General features: G+C 25.3%; 1 protein-coding gene across 1 annotated transcript; it reads left to right on the top strand.

Moving 5' to 3' along the window:
• Positions 1-1,823: 1,823 nt before the first annotated feature.
• Positions 1,824-17,971, top strand: LOC126896732 (uncharacterized). The gene is made up of 12 exons (XM_050669772.1): positions 1,824-1,897; positions 2,086-2,194; positions 3,743-3,769; positions 4,291-4,320; positions 5,464-5,520; positions 7,214-7,243; positions 8,366-8,392; positions 9,097-9,129; positions 12,761-12,838; positions 15,547-15,582; positions 16,697-16,780; positions 17,554-17,971. Exons 2-12 carry the CDS (start codon positions 2,092-2,094, stop codon positions 17,826-17,828), a joined length of 780 nt encoding a protein of 259 aa, XP_050525729.1. The 5' UTR covers positions 1,824-1,897; positions 2,086-2,091; the 3' UTR covers positions 17,829-17,971.
• The last annotated feature ends 6,092 nt before the right edge of the window (positions 17,972-24,063 follow it).

The following is a 24,063-nucleotide window of genomic DNA, read 5'->3' as shown; positions in this document are numbered from 1 at the left end:
AATTTTATTTTTAGGATAAATAAAATGTAATTTTTTTTCTACAATTATAAAATTGATAATATTAGATAAAGTATAACTGGTTAAATTCTCAATAATTAGCATAGTGTAAACAGCAATAATGAAAATAATCATGTAATTTTTTTTGCAATTATTTAAATTAAAATAATTTAACAAATTAATGTTTCTACAAGTATGTGACTCAAACTAATTCGAATAATGTATGTTGTATTTAAACAACGCCTCTATAAGTATGTAACGGATAATTAAAAACAAAATTTTTAAATTTACAATTCCCATAAAATTATGAATAATATGTATTAACATATTTTAACTTTGATCGAGCACTATAAAAAATTTAGAAGATATTTGCAACTAGTTTTTAACCAAATATCTTCAGTAGACAGTTGACACAGACCGTTTAATACATAGTCACTACAGTGGTTAAAAGATGGTGGACGGAGATGTCCCCCTTCTTATTTGAAGTACAATCTAGCGACCCCTTTAAGTCAAATTCCAAAAAGCCGGAGGGACGCTCTAATATTGAGCATTGAAGAGTGAAAAGCTTTAATAAATATATNGAGGGACGCTCTAATATTGAGCATTGAAGAGTGAAAAGCTTTAATAAATTATTTATTGGAATGGTAAAAATGTCAAAATAGTTAAAAAATAATAATTGTAAAAGAACTTAAACTATGAAATGATAAGAATTTTATGATACGACCGTGATAATATAAAGTACTTGAAGTACGGTCGATCGTGACCTAACTATTGTTATTTGTTTGTTTTTAGATTATTCAAAAGTTTAATTAATTAATTCTTTAATGTAAGCTTAAAAAACCATGTCATTAATTTATTACTGCATATAGAACTAACACGGCCGCCGGGGATTGACGGCCGGTTATAGAAAGTGTACCGGAAATCATGTGAAAAAGGAGTCACAGTACGGGATTAGAACTCGCGACCCAAGGCGTCGTATAGACAAACCTTACCACTAGGCCACCGTGCACTTATGTTTCAGCTCCCAATACACTTTCATTTAGGTTGATAACGTAATGTGCGGCTGAGGGAAACACGGTACCGTGTCAGAACAAAAAGACTTATTATATTAAGGGTTATAAAGTGATAGAAATAAAATTTTAAGGTGATATATAAAACATTTGTTATATTAATAGAATCTACCACGGTTTTTAATATATTTGTGGTTTGTAGAATACTTTATAAATGATATTACTATATTTTTTATCTCATATTTTTATATGTAGATATCTACCTAAATTGGTTACTGTTAATATTTTTGAATCAGAGAACAGTTTAGTACTAAGAATGTAAATGTATAAAAGAATTATGTACTTTAATATACAGTGATTTTAAAGAGCAATTTATGAGTTGTTTGAAATTTGAAAAAAAGCAATAAAAATTTGTTATCTAATTGAAAGAAAACATAACTAGAAATTATCATTGATTTATAATGAACGACTTTTCAACCATTGATTCTAATTTTTTTTATATAGATTATTTTAAGAATACAATAATTTTATAAGAATTAAGTTTTTAAAGATATTATTAATTACCCAATTTTGTTAAAATTATCAACAAGAAATAGATTTCATAAATTATTTCATTTATTTGAATTTAAATAATTAAGAAAAATTGATGATTTGTTAAAATATTCAATTATTATACCTATTAAATAGAAAATTTATTTTTGTTTTAATACATTGCATTTGAATTCTTTAAATAATATTCGAACAAATATTTATTAACTTTTAATTACTCAAATAAAAGTATTTATAAAAGAACTATATAAGTAGCGATTAAATTACCGCGTCACTAGTTTTTTTTAAATTGATATATATTTTTTTAATATTTTACTTAACGCATTTTTCTGTAGCTCAATGTAAGTATTTCTATTACTTTAATAAAAATAAAGTTTTATCAACAATGTTGAAGTAACTTTCAATTTTCTATTGAATAACTGACTAATTATGCAAAATTTATTTCGTAATAATTTATGCTTTAATATGCTATTAGGAGCCTCTGTAACTTATATAAAGAATTATCAATTTTTTTTTATTTGATTTATAGATAATTATGATATGCCAAAAAAGTATATTTGTTTGTTTTTCCTATTTCTTAATATCAAATGTTTATGCAATGGACGGAAAATATGAAATGACTAATAATGATTTGGAAGGTAAATTTTGAATTTTTTTAATTAAAATATTGTTCTTGTATGTGATTCCTAATAAAAATTTCATTTTTTATACTTGTTTTATAAGGTTAATATAATCACAATTTTTTTTTAATGATGGCTACATGTAAAATTACTGTAATTGTTAAAAAATTTTCTAATTCAGAAATATATTTTCATATTTGAGTATATATTATGCTAAATAATTTCCTAAAATATCGTATTAGATCATTAAATAAATATATAACTTAAAAAGAAATTATGTTTTTTGTTTAAATTATAAATAAGTTGTCGTTCGTGTTTAAACTAACACATACAAAAAAAATTGAAGTAATGTTTGAAATAATTATCAATTCTTCTAATTAATACGAGCATTTGCGCTCTACCTGATAATAATTTACTGTGTTTACGACTTAGTGTAGTTAATTATGCTTGAAAATATTAGAGTGTACAGTGATCGAGATACTTATACCATTAAAAAATGACAATTTTTTAGGCCTTAGTATTTGAACTCACCTTAGACTTAACTACAATTCAAAAATTTCATATTTATTAAAACTAATATTTATGAGGAAGAATTGAATTTATTCAAATATTATGCTTAACGCCTCACAAAAGACCTAATATATTAAAAAAAACATATGGGCATAATATATTTTAGGGTAATAATTTTTTTGTTCATTTAATAAATACCAAATATAAGATCCTATTTTTAATATTTTTTCAATTATTTATAAAACCGTGTAATCCAGTTTTATCACTAAATTATACTATTATTTAAACGACAAAAATATACATATGGCTGTTTAATTTTTTTTTTAAATTCATAAACAACTGTGTTAAAAAAAAAATCATAGTTATAATTTAGGAAAATAAAAATATATTTAAAATATTAATTTAAACTAAAAAATATTAAAAATATTTAACCCAAAAATCCATAAAAAATACTAAGACACCATATTATTTCTCCAATATAATTATGAAACTATATAAAATTATGTATCTATTGATATCAACTTAATAACTTTGAAATTTACTCAAAAATAGTTACAGTACAAAGTTGATCTTTTTTGTCTTATAAATATACCATCATATTTAAATTTAAAGGTTATAAAATATTTTTTTTTAATTTGGATCTTATCCGACAAGTTTAATTATAATTAAATATGACGGATAAGCTCCAAATTTTTCATATTACTTTTTGAACATCATTAAATTATATTAAAAAATTTATATACATTTTTTTTTTTAGTTTTTTATAATGATTTAATTGCTAAATAATACTTGTCTCTATAACTAGATTTCATGGGAAAATTTGAAGCCAGATTTGGGAGTCGTTGAAATTAAATAATATTGAATTTTATATATTTTGATACCTACGTGAATTCTATGTTGTAGAAATCACGTAGGTATCAAACAACAAAATAGCTATTGTCTCGGTACAACAGCCATTTTATTAATAATAAAGATGTGTTATGTATAGAAACTATTTGTAATGAATACAAATTGAGTTATTTAATAAGTTTTCAATTTAATGAATACAAATTACAGAATCAGCTCGTCAAATTAAATGGACTAGTATGTACCTAAATATTTTTAATTAATTAATTATTCAATCTTAGAAAATAATGATTTATAAATAAATTTAAATAAAAATAATATTTATATTTATATTTAAAACATATTTTTATATTAACACTGGAAATAAATCTTTTCTAAACTTTGCACATTATTATGTAATAATTATAATTATAGTTATTGTTTATAAACAATTAACATAGGTAAACCTATGGGATTGTGTGGATGGTGAATTACCCCACACCATTATACAAAATAGCCAAGTCTTTAATTTTGTACCAAGTCGCTAAATAAATCACATATTTTAGATTTATTTTTTTAAATTAAGAGCAAAAAAAGGTTTTTTATACTTGAAATTTTAGCGTCCTGCTAAAATTTTATGTCATGATTAAAGATAAGAAGTTTTCAATAATAGAAAAATAAGTCTACGGACACCTCATGAGAAAAATATTTAGGAACGCCTTTGAAGATTAGTATAAGGTTATTAAAATTGTGTTAACTTTAAAATTATTTTTTTTCAGATTCGATATTCGAAACACAAACAGTCGAAGGTAACATATTCTTCGCATAAATAATATAACAAACAAGAGTATCTTTGTAAATACATACAGATTCCTGAACTACGCTTAGAACATAAATATTAGAGCTAATCGTTAATTAATTTTTTTAACAATAAATAGTCTTTGTTACGTTTATTTAATCGAAAAATTAATTTTCTGCTACCGTCGCTTATCCTTTAAACTCATTAACTTTTCATTTACAATTCGCAACTCCAATATGATTTTCAACGAGTTTCTGCTGCAAAGTTTAGGGGTAATTAGAAAACAATATACTTAGTTGGAGATGAAATAATATAAAACAATTTTTTTAAACAAATTTTTTTTTCATTTAATTAAATTTGATGATATAAAAAAATTAATGNCAATTCGCAACTCCAATATGATTTTCAACGAGTTTCTGCTGCAAAGTTTAGGGGTAATTAGAAAACAATATACTTAGTTGGAAATAATATATGAAATAATATAAAACAATTTTTTTAAACAAATTTTTTTTTCATTTAATTAAATTTGATGATATAAAAAAATTAAAGTCGCCATTTACAAATCTAAGTTAAAGCGATTGTAGGGTACAAGAGATGGTAACAGAAAATTAATTTTTAGTGTAAAGTAGTACAACAAAGAACCAATATTGTTAAAATTAAGATAATGATTAGCATTAATATTTTTAAACATATTTTGCAAGGCGTAGTTAAGGAATCACTCTGTATTCAGTAAAATAATTCATTTGATATAGATTTCTGACAAGATGTTCATTTTTACTTTATTTAAAAGAACAACATAGTATATAATTTAAGGCATAATAATCATCATATATGTTTACTCGTGTAATTTTTACAGTATATCCATTATAACATTAATATTTTCTAATATTTTTAAAAAACAAAATCGTATGATACTGTGTTTTTGAGATGTGAAATTATAAATGCAAGTCTAAAATATTGAATTTATTTCGGGAATAAAGGGAAATTCTAACACCCAAAAAAATAAATCAAGAAAATAATATAACAGTATAAAAGTATTTAAAACTAATTATATTTATCATATACAAAAATGTATAAATATCTGATAAACTAAATAAAAATATATTACAGTAAATCCTTTATATTTTTTATTTGATTATTTTATTATTTACAGAGCAGAGCAAAATTTTTTCATATATGTTACACTTCTTAGAACCTTTAACAACACACAGTAAGAATAATTATTAAAACATAAATAAAAATTGCTGGTTAACTTTTGAAAACATATCATTTTTAAAAAGTGAGTCAAACATCAACTATTATGGTGAAAATGGCACATATTGCAAAAATAGCCCTAGATCTTATATTTATGTATTAAAAATATGTAACATTTTTATCAAAAATATAATCTGAATTATTTAGGTATATTTTTAAGAGAAAGTAAATTTCAAAACGTTTATGGCGTATACAAAGTGAAACAAATTTAACTGACAACTCCTATAACTTTTGATACAATTAAGATTTTTAAAAATAATTTATACATTTTTAGACTACGTTAAAATAATATTTTTTATTTTTAAAATAATAAAACATTAATTTTTATTTTTATATTTTTGCAAAATTTTTAATAACTAGTTGTTATCACTTTTCTTATGAACAAAATTTTTGAGTTGTATGCATATTAAATATGCACCAATATGAGCTGTACCTACCACCCTAAATGACCCACACTCTATGAAAATGCTTCAACTCAATAGTTACTTTTTCAACAATTGTTATTATTATATATTAAATAATTTTGCAAGAAAAATACAAAAACTATTTTAAAATCATAAGGACAACAGAGTTTTTACATTATTTCAAACAAATAATGAAATAAAAAAATGTAACGTTGTCTAAGAATGCTTAAATTATAAAAAAAAAATCTATGCGAAATTGTATTAAAAGTTATAAAGTTGTCAGTTAGATCTGTTCTACTATATATATCGAATTTGATTTTGTTCATCCAAGCAATAGAATTTTTTCGTCCTCTTTAACACATGTAAAGAAAGAACATTAAATATGAATCTAAAATATTTATTTTATTGTGTTGAGAGCCATTATTTTTTCAATTTGCCTCGCCTGAAATATTAAAAATGGAAATAACAGGTTTTGAAAAAAACAATTATTTTGTTATTGTTATTCCGTGTATTGTTTTTAATTATAATATAGTAAAAACTTTTCAACAAATTGAGTTTACAAAATCAATACAATATTTCTGGGTTTTGTTTTCCATTGTATGGTAAAACTTTTAAAGGATGAAGTGTTGCTACACCAATCCTATTAGAAATTCAGTAAACTATTGAAGCTAAGTTATTAACAACTATTGCATTGAATCAATAACTACGCCTAGAGAACTCGATGAACAATATTTGATTATGGCAAATTAACTTATATCTTGTACGCATATTATTCTTATACATTAACACTAAAAAACACATTTTTCATCGTATAGAATTATTTTTTTTTATGTGGACATGTTTCATATTTTAAAATAAAATTTGATTTATTGAAAAAAATAAATTACTCATAGAGTTTGAACAATTTTAACTGAATAATTTTTAGTTGAAATTTTGTAAAATTTTTAATTCCTTTCTAAAGCATTCAAATGAATTGAAATAAACGCGTATTTAATTTTAATACTAAATTAAATAAATAAAATCTAACCAAACCCATCGTAACATTCTATTGATTCTTAAAATTTATTTATATTAAAAATATATTTTGCATTATTTAAATTTTATAATTTATTTGTAGTTAAAATAATATTTGGATCTTATTATTGCAATATAATTAGTATGGTTGTACAATTACAGTGAAAATTTTTGATGTTGTAATAACAATTTTTATTTCTCTTAACTAATTTATGTTAACTGAAATTTCAGAACAATTTGAGGAATTATTATTTCCGTCAGGTTAGTAATATATCAGTTGTAACATACAGTCAAAATTAGTGTGCTCAGTTAAGTTATAACACAAATATATTGAGTATTATATTTTAGTTTAATGTCTACGAAAATGTCGAGTATTAAATTAATATGAGAAAGCTTTTAAATGTAATTATTACTATTTTTTCTACAAATTTAAGCTAGGAATTATAACTTATTCAGCCAAGTAATAGCAAATTACGATTGAAATGTAATTTTAGTTGTTAGAAATTTTAATGTGTATTTTTAAAGTGTTTGTGTTATAGCTGAATGAATATATTCAACTACTAGTAAATAAAAAAATGACGTTTTTAATCTCGAAGATATCATAGAGAATAGGTTTGCTATTGCTATAAATGTTACCTATAATATTTTTTAGAAGAAAATTAATACATTAGAGATTATTGACGTAAAGCTTTTTAACTGAGGTTGGACGGGTACTAAATAAAAATAAAATTCGACTCAGCACGTTTAACATAAATGTATATAATTGTAAAAGAAATTGAATAATTGCAGAACAAAAAAAATGAGAAAGACTAAATTTCACTCATAAAACAATCCACTTTGAAATATAACTGAATAGTTATATTAGTTATGATTATATAGTTATAATTAGTTTATTATTCGATTTTTTATAAGCATATTTTGTTACTATTAATAGTTATAGATATATTTATAAATATATAAATCTATTAATTTATTTAAATTTTCTATAGAAGAATTTATATTATATGTCATAATAATAATAACTATGTTTTGAAATATTACTTTTTGTTATATTGAATTTGTCATATAAATATTTTAATAGGTTATATTAATTAATTTGTATCATTTAATTAGCTGTCGACTTAATTGAATTAATTTTAATAACAACGTTTCAATATAAAGTTGTTATTTTAAAATATTTGGTACTTCATTTACAAAAGTTAAGCGTGAAACCATGTCTATTTACATTTATATTATGAATATATTTAATTAAAAACTGTATTGTTCATTTCTCAATTGTTTTTCAGTTCACTCGTCCCAACTTCCGTTAAGAAGCTTTGCATCCTTTGTGCGTCAAAAATCACCTGCACACATTTTATTTATTTTTCATTGTTTTTTTTTCAGATATTTCCGAAATTAACTACAAATTAGGTAAATTTATTCAATTATAATTTAATATGATTATACGGAGTATTTATATCTCGATTTATGAGTGGTTAAATATTTTTTAATCTTTTTACTTATCACTTAAAAGGGACCCACTTTACTTAATTACAAAATTGATTGGTCGATAACAACAATGAAGAAATATGCTTAGAATAACGGTATTTTTCGGTTAATCCAACCATTTATTTAGTTATTCCAGGTGTTTTTATTAATGTTGTCAACCAGTACTTAAATTAATTGAATTTTCAATTTTATAAACTAGTTATATGTGTATGTTTCCATTTAAAAATACAATATTATAACGTATAAGTTATAAATGAATTGAATAATTATAATAGTTATAATCATTAACATCAAAATATTGTATTTAAAACGACACAATTACAAAATGTAGAGAACATGACAAACCATATTGTGAAATTTTGTAAATGATACAGATTTTTTCTACCTCACCTGGTGATCTATCATTAACAATAAATATCAATAAACCAAATTTTTAAAAAATTTAATAAGAAAAAAGAAAAAAATTTAAATAATATACTTTAAATATAGTAATTAAAATTGGTAAACACTAAAATATTATCAAGTATTAAATTGTAGGTTAATTATTTATTAGTTTAATTGTAGAATTTATTCTAGCTAAAAATTATCGAAATGTTAAAATTTTTAACAAATTAACTTTCTTCCAGAAAATAGTTCTTCAACAGTCAATGATCGTTTACGTAAGTAAAGAAAAAAAATCTTAATGTTACTATACTTGTATTAAAGTCAGTTATCTATTTTTAAACGTATAAGTAATTTATAAATTCTTGTCGAATATGTTTATAAACTTTAGTGGGGTATATTATAACACTCATTAAGCTCAAAATGTATAATTGCAATAAACCAAGGCCTCGTTATAATCCAATATATAATAAATGTATTATTATTATCAAAATTATATGAAGCAATATGTTTAGCAATATGAACTTCTATGTCATATATCAACACGAACTCCTAATCTCTTTTTAGGATTTATATCCCGACTACAAGTTTTATGATTTATAAGTTTTATAAATGAATGAATTCTTATTATAGTTATTAAATTTAGTTTAAAATTGATATTGAATAAAATTTAGTATTGTAATTTTCTCGAAGAAATTATAAAAGGTTGTTGTAGATGGAATGATTTTTTTAATTTTAAATATTCAATAACTATTAAAATAATAATGAGAAAGAAAAAATGTATTTTAGTTTCATAAATTTATTGATTTATTAATTATTAATTTTTTTTATTCGTCCCTTATACTACTCAGTATAAGTGAAGTATAATTAAGTGAATTTAATTTCTTTTAAAAACAACATATACAGGGTGGCCCACCACTCAATGACAACTTAAATAACTTTTGATCCAGTTAATATTTTTAGTTGATTTTTTTTTTAAATAATAGTTATACGTTAGGTCCATAGCTATATCTCAATAATTAATTTTTTTACATTTTATTAAAAATATTATTTATTTTTAAATTTTAAATAAAATGTAAAAAAAAAATCTAAGATAGCTATTTTGTAGAGTAGAATTTAAGAAAAATTTTAGTAAAAAAATATCTTATTAATATTCAGTAGTAAATATTCTGTAGCGTTTTGAAGTTTGTGAAATTTTGAATTTTCATGTACTATTTTACGGTATTAAACATTGAAATACGTATTGAGAAAAGGACAGTAGAAAACGCTATCTTTTCATGATTACTGTGTATACATATGATGATAATGTGTATACATTACAAACTTGGCATTAATTCCATGATAAGAAATTAGATAAGGCAATTATTAATTATCACTCTCATTCAAAAGTATATTTTAAGATATTTTTTTACTAACATTTTTCTTAAATTCTACTCTACAAAATAGCTATCTTAGATTTTTTTTTTACATTTTATTTAAAATTTTAAAATAATTAATATTTTTAATAAAATGTAAAAAAATTAATTATTGAGATATAGCTATAGACCTAACGTATAACTATTATTTAAAAAAAAAATCAACTAAAAATATTAACTGGATCAAAAGTTATTTAAGTTGTCAGTGAGTGGTGGGCCATCCTGTATATTTATGTAGCTAATAAAATAAAAAATCATTTAATTAAGAAAATGACAGGTCGAAAACAATTTTCAATTAGAACTACAGAACATAAACATTTTTAAATATAAAGTGGAGAAAAAGCATAATATAGTATTACGAAATGATAAAAACAACTATAGTAACTCTAAAATAAAGATAAATGTATCCAGAATTGTTGTGTTGTTTTTATTAATAACATCTCTCGTTGTATGAATACTAGGGTTCATAAGAATAAAGAAAATGATAGAAAAATATGTATATAGTTATAATAATATATATAAATACTTGATATAAAAATTATCGTGATCAGTTGTCACATTTTTTAATATCAATAATGTAACGATTACTGGCGATTATCAATGATAGATGGGATGGAATCACCATATATGTCCCAGAGTAGTGGGGTGTCTATATATATGTTTATGCACCTCCAACTTGTCTTGTAGTATAGACATGTATCAACGATCTAACTCTGCTAATTAACTCCGTATAAACATTGTTGATTTACTTTAATTAATATTTTATTTTTAGTGGTCACTTAATCTTTCTTTGTCCCTACATAAAATAAGTATTCATAAGAAATGACTAATTTTAAACCTTATTATTTTAGTTAATACTAGTATCTCCCTTGATGATTCCAATGAGTGTTTAGAAATCAATATAAGTCGTCTTGTTTATTTGAATTAAACTTAAATGTAACCGTTAACTTCTTGCACATAAATTAGATAAGTGAAATCGATAAGTTGCGAGAATATACTGCCCGAGTATACTGAAAGAAAATACTGACAGTTTTAAGCCTTTTTGGTTCCATTTTATATTCATATTTTATTAATTGTATAGTTTCATTCGTATGCAAAGAGGATCAGCAACGCTATTATTATTAAATAATATACTTTATTAAATTGATTTGCTTGAATTAATTACATATCATTTTATAAAATTAAAACACGATTTTTGGCAACGATTCATTATTGCATTACAATATTGATATATTTTTTATAACTTTTACTATTTTTGTGTACATTTTTTTATTTATATGAGAGTTTATTATACATATAATATATTATTTATTGGTTAACCGATGATATCGACAATGTTACAATATGATAGAGTTTATTGTTTTGTAGATAAAAAGGTAAAGATATGATAAGAGGTAGTATAACACAACATAACCCACACCTCACCTCTACTCTATATTTTTAAAAAAAGTTATAACATCCGAAATAATGTTGGTTTTGGAGCTTTATTTGTGTTGTATATGATATTTTAAATGAAAATAAAAATAGTATATCGGATAGATGGGTTATGTATATAGTACTTACAAAAAAAATAATTCTATTAATACATACATTTTTTTATATTTTATGGTAATTTAAAGTTGAAAAAACAAAATTAAAGACAAAAAAATTATTGTTTTTTTACTACGGCGTCATTTACATATAGAAGATCGGGACAACTTTTTTTTTTTACTTATAATATGTAATATATCCTTAATTTAATATATGTTTCGAAGACGTAGTATATCCGGAATATTTTTAAATATTAAGTTGTTAAATATTAATATTAAATATAAAATTTAACTTTTCGTGTAAAAGTTGCTATTATGAATATCTCCTATGGCCAGGTAAAGAGTCACATTTTCAAAAAATTATCATCAAATAAAAATAAGATACCTAAGGTGTTTGTAAAAAAAAAGTTATTTTAATTCATTCATTATTTAAAAAATTATGACATTTTAAGAGCAAAAAATTAAAACAAAAGTCAAAATTTGTCGATTTAAAAAATCGTAATTTTTTGGGAATTTCTCTCGTTTACATGGAAATAGGGAATATTTTCAACTAAATACTATTTATGATCTTATGACATGTTGTTAAAAGTTGTTGGTTCGGTTTAAAGAAAAAAATAGTGACTATAGGCGTAATCAAAAAATACTTAGATTGTAAAATTAATGCATTCTCCGATCGCATTGAAACTGAAAAAATTTTATTGAATCCATTTTAATTAATAATTTCTTAAATTCAAGTATAAATGTTTAAGTATAAATTAAAATAAATCCTAATAGTAACTGCATTTTATTTAGGAAAAAAACAAATCCCAAAAAAAATATATTGGAGCTTTATATTGTTTTTAATTTTTATAATTGGGTGAATTACATAATTAAAAGTGGAAACATCAGAAAAGGTTAATTTTATTTGTTACTCATTTGTTAAATTTATTTAAAATTAATAATCATTTTTAAATTTAACTTTTTAGAGAAGTTCAATTGTAGTATATGCAACAATGAAGATAAATTACGAAGTATTTTAGACGATTACTTCACAGATAATTTTAGTAAGCAATTTATTTAATACAAAATATTTTTATTTTATAAATAAAATTAATTTTTTATTATATTAGAATAATGTGATGAAAAAACTGTATAATTGACTATTCATTTCGTCTGTTTTATTATAATATTGTTGACATAAATTAAAATTTTTTTTTTTTTAAGAATAAATCAATCACATTATAAGTGTACAGGAAGATTTATTTTTAAGATTACATTTATCTTAAACTACTTTATTAATAAAATGTAAAAATAATGTGGATACATTTTTGTTTGGTTTCTTAAATTTATCAAAGTTTATGAAGTATTTAGTATATTTTCTTTTCTATCCCTTATTCCGTATAAACGTATATAAATATTTAACTAAATGCATTTTAATTCGGTAACTATTGATATTTTATAATATAAAATAAATTTTCATATTTTTATTTCCATGTAGGTTTATAATGCGACAACCGCACGTTGAGGGAAATACAATACTGTCTCAACTTGATTGATTTTTATTTTCATCCCTTGTACCTTTAAAGGTTTCAACATTATTTTGTTATATGACAACATACATATTTTAATAGCTAATAAAATAAAAAACATCTAATTAAGAAAATGACTGGTAGACAACAATTTTCGAAATAAAACCTCAGAACATTAACATTTTAAAATATAGAGTAGAAGAAAAGCGCGACAGAGTAATTCGTAATATTAAAAACAACATAACTACCACTTAATTTTTGAAATAATGGGTCAAAAGTTGCCATCGAATAGTCATTTTTTTAAACAGTAAGCTAGATTAGTTATGGATGTTGCCAGTAAAAAATATAATTGACACCCTTAAAAGGAATAAGGGATGAATATAAAAAAAATAGTTTATGACTGATAAATTAAGAGAATTATGTAACTAAAAAATACCAATGAAAAATAGTTAAAAATTAAATTGGCTAATAATTTTGTTGAGTACATCTTGTATAATAGATTCTGAGGTTTTTATATTTTTTTCATGACAGTGAATATAAGTATTTTGACCGATTTTTTAATTATTGACAGTTTTTTTGTTCTTATCTTTTTACTTATTTATATATTATATTTATCTTAAAAAGTAGTACACTAAGGACAGAACATTCGGTATACCATTTTCTATTAGGTTTTGACGAAAAGTTGGTTTTGGAGCTTTACATTAATTGTTTTATTTGATTAACAATATACTTATACATATTAACAACAATTTAATAATTGATCCAGACCTTATCACAGCCTCTTGATGATCAATGATACCATAAAAATACGTTGTTTTTGTGCAAAAGCTTTACATAAGTCGGTGTGTATAAAGATAATGATTTCATACGTACTATGATTTTTCCAAAAGCTTATTTAGTTTTTGTTAATTAAATCGTAAGTTCCAAGGAGCCATTTACTTCTGTCGATCACCATTTACTCTAGTGGTTTACTTAAATTGTTAATCATAGATATTGTTTGAAGAATCAAATTTATCTTTGTTTGGTTTTGGTATAGATATTATTATTTCTTTATGCTAATCGTTTGGAAAATTATGTTGAGTTCAATTTTTGTTATACAGATTGTACAAAAAGTAAGGGAAGAGGTCAATTGTTATAAACATTGAGAACAATAAAAATCCTTTTCCTTACTTACTGAACACTCTATGTATATATAAAATAATATATTAAAACCAATTGTAGGTAGATGTTAGAATAATATATAAGGTATATTGTAGGTTGAGTACTTTTACTTGAAAAAAGTTATTCAAGTATTCATTTGCCATGAATGTTTAATGTCTAATAACTTATTTTAAATTCAGTTTTTGAGCAATGTATAAGTTGACGGTAAAAATGGTACTATATCGGCTTCTATATCTCCAAAAATTTAGTCTAGTTTAAAAAAAAAAACCCATTATAGCTCTACACTATTTTTATGATTTTAATTCATTACATTAAAACAAATGGTTTTGAGTGTGTATAGTGATATTTTTAATTAAATTTCAGGGAGTCTCTCATTGAAAAAGAGTTTAAATTTTATGTAAGTTAAAATAGGGCAGGCATTCTGAAACATTTTCAAATATTGAATCGATAAAAATTGTTTTTACTTACATGAATGGTCCTTTCAAACCCTTTCTGTTTTGATGTTTTTCATTGAATTTTCAAGAAAATTATAAACAAATAAAGCTTATTATGTTTAGAAAACCCTATTAAAATTTTTATATATTATCCAAAACAGATACATAAAAGTATAAAATATTACAATGAATTAAAAACTAAAATAAATTATAAAATACGTATAAAATTGCTTAAAGATATTGTGTCAATTATTTAGAAAATTTTATCAGGTTTCTGATTTAGGTTAGCGGAATACAATCTGAAAGAATCTTTATTTTTTCTAAAAGTGGTGGTTTAAAATATCTTTCCGAAGTTAGCAAAATGTACATAGATGGAAATTTTAGTTTGGTTCCAAAAATTGTATGTTATTAGGATAGTATTGATGTACTTATCCTAAAGCAGTTATCAACCCATCAATGTTTTTTTATAAGAAATAAGCCAAAAACTTAGAATTTTTAAATTTCAAAAAAGTAAAAAATATAGTCTAAAACTTTTCAAAAAAAAAGTAACACAATACATTTGCTTTAATAAAATAATAATAAAAGTTATTAAACTTGGTAGAACATTATGTATAACTTTGTTGTTGAAAATCTTCTTTTTTTTTTTAGTATCCATAGACATAAATAAATATCAATATATTGAAGGTAATAATTTGAATATTTTAAAATTATATTAGACAATTAAAAAACATATATATTTCAGTTTTTTTAATTATTCAAATACTAATCAGTAGAATGCACTGCGGGTAGAAGTCCAATATAGAAATAAATAATATAATATTATAATTATGAACAAATTGGTGTATAAGTATCAAAAATAATGGATTATTTTTATATATTTTTTAGTAGTTACAAAATTATAAATATTTATCGTACTTCTGAGATATTTCTTTTTTAAAAAAAAAAAAAAAAAATCAAGTTTATAAAACAATTTTATAAGACTTAAATTTCTTAATTGGATATAGAACACTTTTGTTAATCAATTTTCAGAAATGACAATTTTATTTTTGCACACAACTTTTGTTATGTAATTTTACAAAAAAATATTGATTTAGTGTAAAAGTCCAACCCAGTTCTTAAAAAATACATTTCGTACTTATTTCAAAATAAATAAGTGTTATACATTATTTTTTTAAGTTTGAATAACATAATTTTTTGAGAAAAAAAATGTATTCTTAAGCGGCTAACTCTTTTTAACATAAAGTATTATGATGTTAAATTTTAAAATTACTAAATTTAATAAAATTTAGCATTATTTTTATTTTTTCGGGTAAAAAATTAGTAATTAAATAGTTGAAATTTATTAATTTACTCATTAAAATTTACTCAATACTAATTGGAATTTGATCTCATTTATAAGTTAGAAGTACGCTTTTATTTTTCATTTTACTTCAGTTTATTACTCATTAAAAAAGTTCAAATCTCACTATTATTCCTTATTAACTTTTATTTTTTGATAGTTTTTGAAATTGTTTATAACTACTATATACGACAGGATACATTTTTTTTCTGTATATCATATACAAAAAAAAGCACTTTTACCTCGGGTTATTCTAATTATCTAAAAAACTATACGTGATGGAAAAATCTAAAATCAGATTCGATGTCAACGTTGAAATTTCACTTAAATATTTTAGACAAGAGGAAAATTTAAATTATTTTTTGTATGATATTATTAATAATATCATAGAAAATAAATTACCCTACAGAAATTGTTTATAATTGTAATAAAATTTTGCTACGTATTTACATTATTTAGGTATGATTAATTATGAAAGTGAAGTCAATAAACGATATGATCTAATTAAAAAAATGGCATCACACTTAATGTATATGAAACATGGTAAGTAATACCTTCGCTATATAGTTATTAGTACGATAAATAGTTGATTAAATGTGTACTAAACACATTCATTTTTTTTTCAATCGTAGATTGTTTTATATTCTACCTAAAAAATAAAATCACTTGAACAAAATAATTTTTGATCAGAGTTTCATTGAAGTAGAGAAATTTAGTTAACAAATGAAGTGATCAGAGGTTATAATTTAAACTTATTTTTACATTAAATAGTGCGCTGTCTTGTTTGGGAAATGGCTTTAGTTAGGCAGAGACTGGCACATATATAATAGTGGGAAAAATCAACTTTCTATTTGAAATTGCATGCTTTATACAAACATAATTTTTTTATGGAAATCCCTATTTCATATAATAATCTATCTTAATCAACAAAAATGAGTATTTTTCTTTGAAAAATGGGAGCCAATTTTTTTCATGTTATTGATTACATTGAAAATACAATAAAAAATGTTTAATTTAAATTGAAAATTACATCGGAGGAATTTATTGTTTTACTACTTACTAATAACACATTGTACTTATAAAGTCTATGCTATATCATAATTTGATATAAAGAAATAATAATTATACTATAGAATAATATTTATTTGTTTATTGTTTATAAACTTTATAATATTATACCTATGAGCAAAAGATTTGCTGTTTCCAACAACATATCTTATAAATAATGTATACATTTTGACTCACAACTAATTATTTTACATTATGAATTAACTTAAAATAAATAATTGTATGATAATGTTTAAATATACTTTTAGACGTAGTTAAAATGTGTAATGGTAATGTACTATGGAAATGTCGTGCATTGGCTATAATTAACTTTACTCAAAATAATAAAGAATTTTGGCATCAAGAGGGAGGGTGTATTGAAAATGTATGCACAATGCACTACATAGATATATCAGGAATATTTAAAGGAACGTATAAATTTCGAGAAGTACAAAATCAATCAAATGACATCACTTATTATTCCTATGAAGTATTAAAAGAAGGCGAAATAAAATATCAACCGTTTTATGTTCGGCTAGTTTGATACAAATAACAGAACTCTTATAACACTATATTTTTTAAGTATTCAAATTTTGTATAATTATTTACAACAATGGCTTCTATATAAAATGATATTTGTATGTATCGAAACAATAAATAATTAAAAAATCTATAAAATGGGTATAACAAGAACTGGCTTAAGTTTTTTTTTATCACCTTGAACGAAATCTTAGACATTAGTTATTTAATTTTTTATTGCTATTTTTTGGTTCATTCTATTATATTTTGAATGAAATCACTCAAACCTCAAAAAACTTTACCTCAATTCGGTTCTTTTTTTCATAGTATTTTTGATGAATATAGATTAATTTGATGCAATAAAAATAGTTTTTAAATTTTCGGCACTTTTATTCTAATTAAAAATATGAAAAAACTAAATGATCCATAAAACGAAAATTATTTTTAAAGGTTTTAATAAACTCTTCAAAATTAAATTTGTAAGATTTTTCCCATTAATTTTGATCAATAGGATCTATTACGTTTGCTTACGTGTTTTTAAAAAAATGTATGTAAACATAAAATTTACAATGAATGTTAAAAAAAAAAACTCCAAAAAATAAATCCTACAGATATAGTGTTAAAACCGCACGCATTAGGACGCAACGTTGATACAAATGTCGCCCTCGTTACCACAATCTAAGAGACAGCGATTTTGTCGGCAAGACAACTAATGCACGAAAATCTGTTCTTCATACAAAGGTAAAAAATAATTATTATTGTGGATATAATCTCTTTTATTGTTAGGTGGTACATGGCTTATGGCGGTACCTTTTACCGGGTGTAAGCTCAGCAAAACATTGACAGGTGGTTCATTTTATTTCGCATCAAACTACCAACATTTCACACGAGGAAAACATATTTAACGTGGGAAATGTAATTAACAATAATCTTATATTTTTTAATGTATATGCGTTGTACAATTTTCGAATTGTTTAGTACATTGCAGGAATTGATCACTATTTAAAATTAAAAGTATTAATTTAAATATATTTTTAATTTTAAATTGTTTGTATGGAATTGAATAATTTTTATAGTCTAGTCGTTGCTTCATTTCTAAAAATTGCTATTTACAAATAATAACAGTATTTAAAGACAATCGTTGAGTTATAACAACAATACATTATGTTGTGTCATCTTAAATAACTTTTGATCTCGACAATATTTTACGTAACTTTTCTTTTTTTTAATAATTTTTGAAACAATGAAAATTTTATAATATATAATAAAGTTATTTGTTTATTGAAAAAGAAATACATTTTTTTTTAAAATTCATTTTAATTTTATTATCTATTATTATCATTCAAATATCAAAATACAAATGTTTGACTTTTATCTAAAATCTGATTAGTAACAAAATTGGGCGATCAAGATTGTTTATGATTTGCATTAAAAGTGTTTTCTATCGTGTGCCTTAAAATTACGAGACGATTGTAATGATTTGTTTGTTGTCAAAAATGACAATTTGTAAATGTAAACCATTAAAATTGTTTATTTGACATTACTCTACTGAACATTTCTAAAAATTACTACTAATTTTTGGGGAATAGCAGCAAAATAATACTTTTCTAGCTTATTTGGTCTTAGTGTAAGAATTTCTTAAAAACCTAGTTTTCTAAAAATGTAATATTCCTGAACGGTTTCATAAACCACAACCGTAATTTTAAATAATCGTTTTGTCGATTGACAATGTAAATTACACACCTCATAGTTATAATTGCTTGTGAATTTCAGCACTCAGATCTATTGGCTCCAGTATGTCTCATGTGGATTGAGTACTCTGTAATGTGTTTATCAATTCTAATAATTGCATGCTAAGAGTAATATTTTACGGTTGAAATGAGATTTCACACGTTTTATTTCATCGTTATTTGGTTAGAAATACATTATATGATAAAATACATTCAACACTAGTCCAAAATTAAAATTTAACAGTCTAAATGTTCTGACTGATACGCATTTCGTCGACATCGTTGCCGTGTTTCGGCCCTTACAGCGTTCAAAGGAACAAACCTCTTGGTCATCAAATGGGCCATGACAGATACGTTCCAATAATTGTTATTGCAGTTTTTAGAGTCGTCGTAGGTCTAAGTATACGGCAAATCGACCGTGACTTAACACATTTTCGTGTTTTCTTTATTTATCATTTTTCCCGGATGGCGGCTTTCTAATGACGTCGTTTGCACACATACATTTTCGGTATCGGGTCGCGTGCCACCTTTTTTGCGGCAGCCTTTTTGGTCATAAATTTCCCCGACAAAACCACAAGCTATTAATCTTCGCCACGTGTGTGCTCTGTGTTTTATTAAACGGCAACACTTTATTTAGCTGTGTAATATAAACCTTGAGAGCTGTCGAGTGGATATTATCGAAACTGATGTTTTCTATACGTAAACATCAAAACAATGGACAACATATGCAAATGCATAGGAAAAAATATTATTTCCAATAAGTTTTAATGATCGAATTTGTAGTTAAAAAAACAGCAATGTCGACTTATTTACAATAGTATGAAATGCGCTTTAAAAATTCATTTTCTACGTTAAAACATAATACTGCCGATAATATTAATAAATCGATTTAGAATTAACTCGTGTGCTTATAATTTTTTAATAAATTTCAACGAACACGACGATTTTATTCAAAGATTAAAATATGCGTAAACAACTGAACAAATAATTGATTTATCATTTAATTGTATTAGAAAAAAAAAAAAAACAATCGTTATAGACATTTTTCAAACGTCTCAAAAGTACTTTTGCTTTCTACTTTATTGGATCTGTGGTCCTATTTTTCTACACAATATTATCTCCTTCTCATTTGGTAATAATTTCATATTTTCAAGTGTACTCCGAGGGCTGCATTTGAAGGGCTCTTCATAAACCGGTAGTCTCGAACAACTCAATTATGAGGAAATTGTATATTATCTAACGGGATGTGCAGTACGCATCAACGGCCAAGCAAATTGTTTCGTAAACTGATTAGTGTTTACCCCTGTCATCATATCTCGAGCCTCGGCGCAACTCACCTCCCCTGCTTTCTATATATTCGCTACATACAAACTATCTGAAGTTGCATTAGGGCAAAAATATAACAGTTTAAAGTGATTGATTTTTTTACTAAAACTGATTATTTACACATTGTAGGGTTCTTCAAAACATGTTTTAAAAACCCTGTTTAAAACATGAGAAAACAATTGGAAAATTTATATGTCTCATAAGACCTATGGAATTTTCGAATTGTTTGATTGACACCCATATACGCTGTGAGGGATAAATTAAAAACTGATAAATCGACAAATATACGAAATTAAAAAAATACCGAAGTCAATTTTCTCGATATAATTGTTATTTAAAAGAAATCGAAAGTTCAAAGGATCACCTCGTACGCGTCTACTGATTGACGTATGCAAACAATCAGTTTTTATTTTTTTTATATAGATGCTGAAGTAACATTTTTAAAAATAAGCGGGACACTATTAATTTTTGATAGAAAATGATATTTAAGTAGAAAAATACATTTATAAATGTCATTTAAGATTTTTTTAATTAAACCTGTGGTTGATGATATCCTTGAAGTGATGAACATTTTATTATTCAAACATCTCGTTTGAAGCTTTTCTCGGAAATTTCCATTCAACTTATGTAGAAAATTGTATTATTATTTTCAAATGTTCCATAGCTTCCCTTTATACACGAGAAATTTAAGGTATCCCTAAAGAAAAAAGTCAAATATTTCCTCAGTAAATGAGAAAAGCAGTAATCCCAAAAAATGTCCACCATATCATACGTCTTGATAGCATACAATGTAACAGTATACAGCTTGTACAAAAACTATTCATTCGTACTCTGTATAGCTCAAAATGATATAGTTTAAATAAATATGACGATATTTGCGTTTAACTACACAATGAGTATTGAATAAATCTCGTAATGAAACAAAAAAATTACCCATAACTAAGCTAGTGGCTTTACGCGATATAAAAATGGTTCATTGTTATTGCCTCGCGAATTACATCTAACTAACGTTTAAATTCAAACATTCAATTTGATTAAGCAAACAATATAATGGGAACGCATAAAAGCTAAAACCAAAAAACAGTCAGTTTTCTAAATAAGGGGAGAAGTCGAGCCACTAGAAGTTGGCAACTGTTGCGTGGATATAGTGTTCCACTACCGGGTGGTCCAATCCATTTAAGAATATAATATAGAAAATTTGTATCTGTAATCAAACACAAACAAACATGTAAAAGCAAATAATGATACAACATAAACAGGGGACAGTTGTTGTAGTAAAATATGATTAGCGTTATCGTCGAGCAAAATTTGGCGACCACCCCGGACTACAGCGACAATGCAGATACGCGTACGAGGGTGAGTGAAGGCGATTTGTTTTAGGGGTTGTTTGATACGAGACCAAAGGGTCAGAGACTTTTACAACGTTAATAGCGTATGACGACGCAACGATAGAAAAGTATCAAACAACCTCCGTCTACTTGTGTGTACAATAACTTAAAACGTTTCGGTCGGCAAGAGGGTCGTTGTTAAGTGTCACGGAGAAGCAATAATTATGACGAATAGTAGAACGCGATGGGTTTTTAATGAACGAACTTCACATTCGAATCCATTGTAACATAAATGAGCGTATACATTAATTAGAACATTTAGACACGTGTATCCGTTTGATCGAATAATGGCTTGTCGTCACTATGATCGTATCGTGACACCATCACACTACACGTACGTTTTTTAAAAGGCAGCTCGCAAATGCATTAGAGTACTCTCTTTGGTATGTTTTCGTGTACATGAACTCGCGTTGCGTACGTTTCTTATGGGCGACGTTTTTATGGATAATCGAGTCATTTCTGTTATCTTCCGTTGTTGTTAACTGATGTAATCACAATGTTTCACACAAATATGGCGGATTCTCGTTAGTACTGCGACTACGCTTGTCAAGAGCCGTTTGCGTGCAGCCGTCGACAGACCATTGTACTCGAGTGGAAAAGCGTGAACGTAATTTCAGGGTTGCGTTATCACTTATTCGCTGTTATTGCCCCGTTTCTTTCTAAAACCGTAACCATTAACGGTCGAACACTTTTTGTAATATTTGGAAGGAGCCGGCCAGTTCAAAGGCTCGTACGTAATAACGAAACTGCGGGGGGGCCCTCTTGCAAAGCGCCGGTAAGAATTCCCAAATGCGTCCAAGTGCGTCCGAGGAATGTGTTGGCAACACAGTACATGCGCACACATCCACTTTAATATGGTTGACCGGTCTCCGAGGCGACGACGGCATTTTTCCACTCCGCCGCTTACTCGCGACGCATCACATGCCCATCAGATTGTTTTCAATAGTTTTTGTAAACGATACTGTTATTGTCGAGCGCGGCCCGCATGTTGCCGTGTAAAACGTTTAATGGTAGCCGGCCAGGCGTCTGTAGAGATTATGTTGTGCGGCCGCGTCTGGCACAATATGTGCCGATAATATTTGTGTATCTTCTGGTGGCTCTCTTGTAGCGGTACCCGTTGGCCGCCGCCGACCGATCAGAGAAGATGCACCGTCGCGGCCGACGACGATTACCGCAACGCTCTTCTACAATGCCCCTAAATGTATAACGTTATGTTCCCCTAGTGTCTCGATTCCATTGTCGTGATCATCAAATAATGCACCTATATAATACGTGTCTCTCATCGACGCGCTTGTAAATACCGTTTGTAGTGCGTCTCCTTTGTGCGACCTACGCGTACCCCGACCATTTGAAGCCGCCTCTCGGTATAATCCTTCTGCGCGGCTCCTTTTCGCCGTCCTTTTTACATTTCGGGGGCGCAACAATGTGATAATAATGTAACGTATACCGCCACCGCGCTACATATGAAAGGCGGCGTCCTCTTTGCCGTGTCTGCCCGCCGCGGCTAATGCGTTTGCACGTTTACCTCCTCTCCGATTGTGTTGCCAGCCTATTATGTGGTGTTGTACTCGGATAGTCGTACGACTCGGCGGCCGTTTACAATGCCAAGGAAAACAATAGGTGTACTGCGTGCGATACGCCTGTCCGCCCATTTTACACAATATAAACATGTTTATGATATTTATCCACTACAGTAAATACCACAAACTCGCACAATTATTGTTTGATGGTATAATTGGTATAATAATGTAAGGCAATATGAGTGACAACAAATGCGCTTTGGTAACATTAGTGGCCGTTTAAAAATTCCATTAAA

The sequence above is a fragment of the Daktulosphaira vitifoliae genome, unplaced genomic scaffold (genome assembly GCF_025091365.1).
Source record: "Daktulosphaira vitifoliae isolate Bord-2020 unplaced genomic scaffold, ASM2509136v1 Scaffold_1, whole genome shotgun sequence".
NCBI classification, from domain to species: domain Eukaryota; kingdom Metazoa; phylum Arthropoda; class Insecta; order Hemiptera; family Phylloxeridae; genus Daktulosphaira; species Daktulosphaira vitifoliae.
This window is presented reverse-complemented; position numbering and strand designations above follow the sequence as displayed.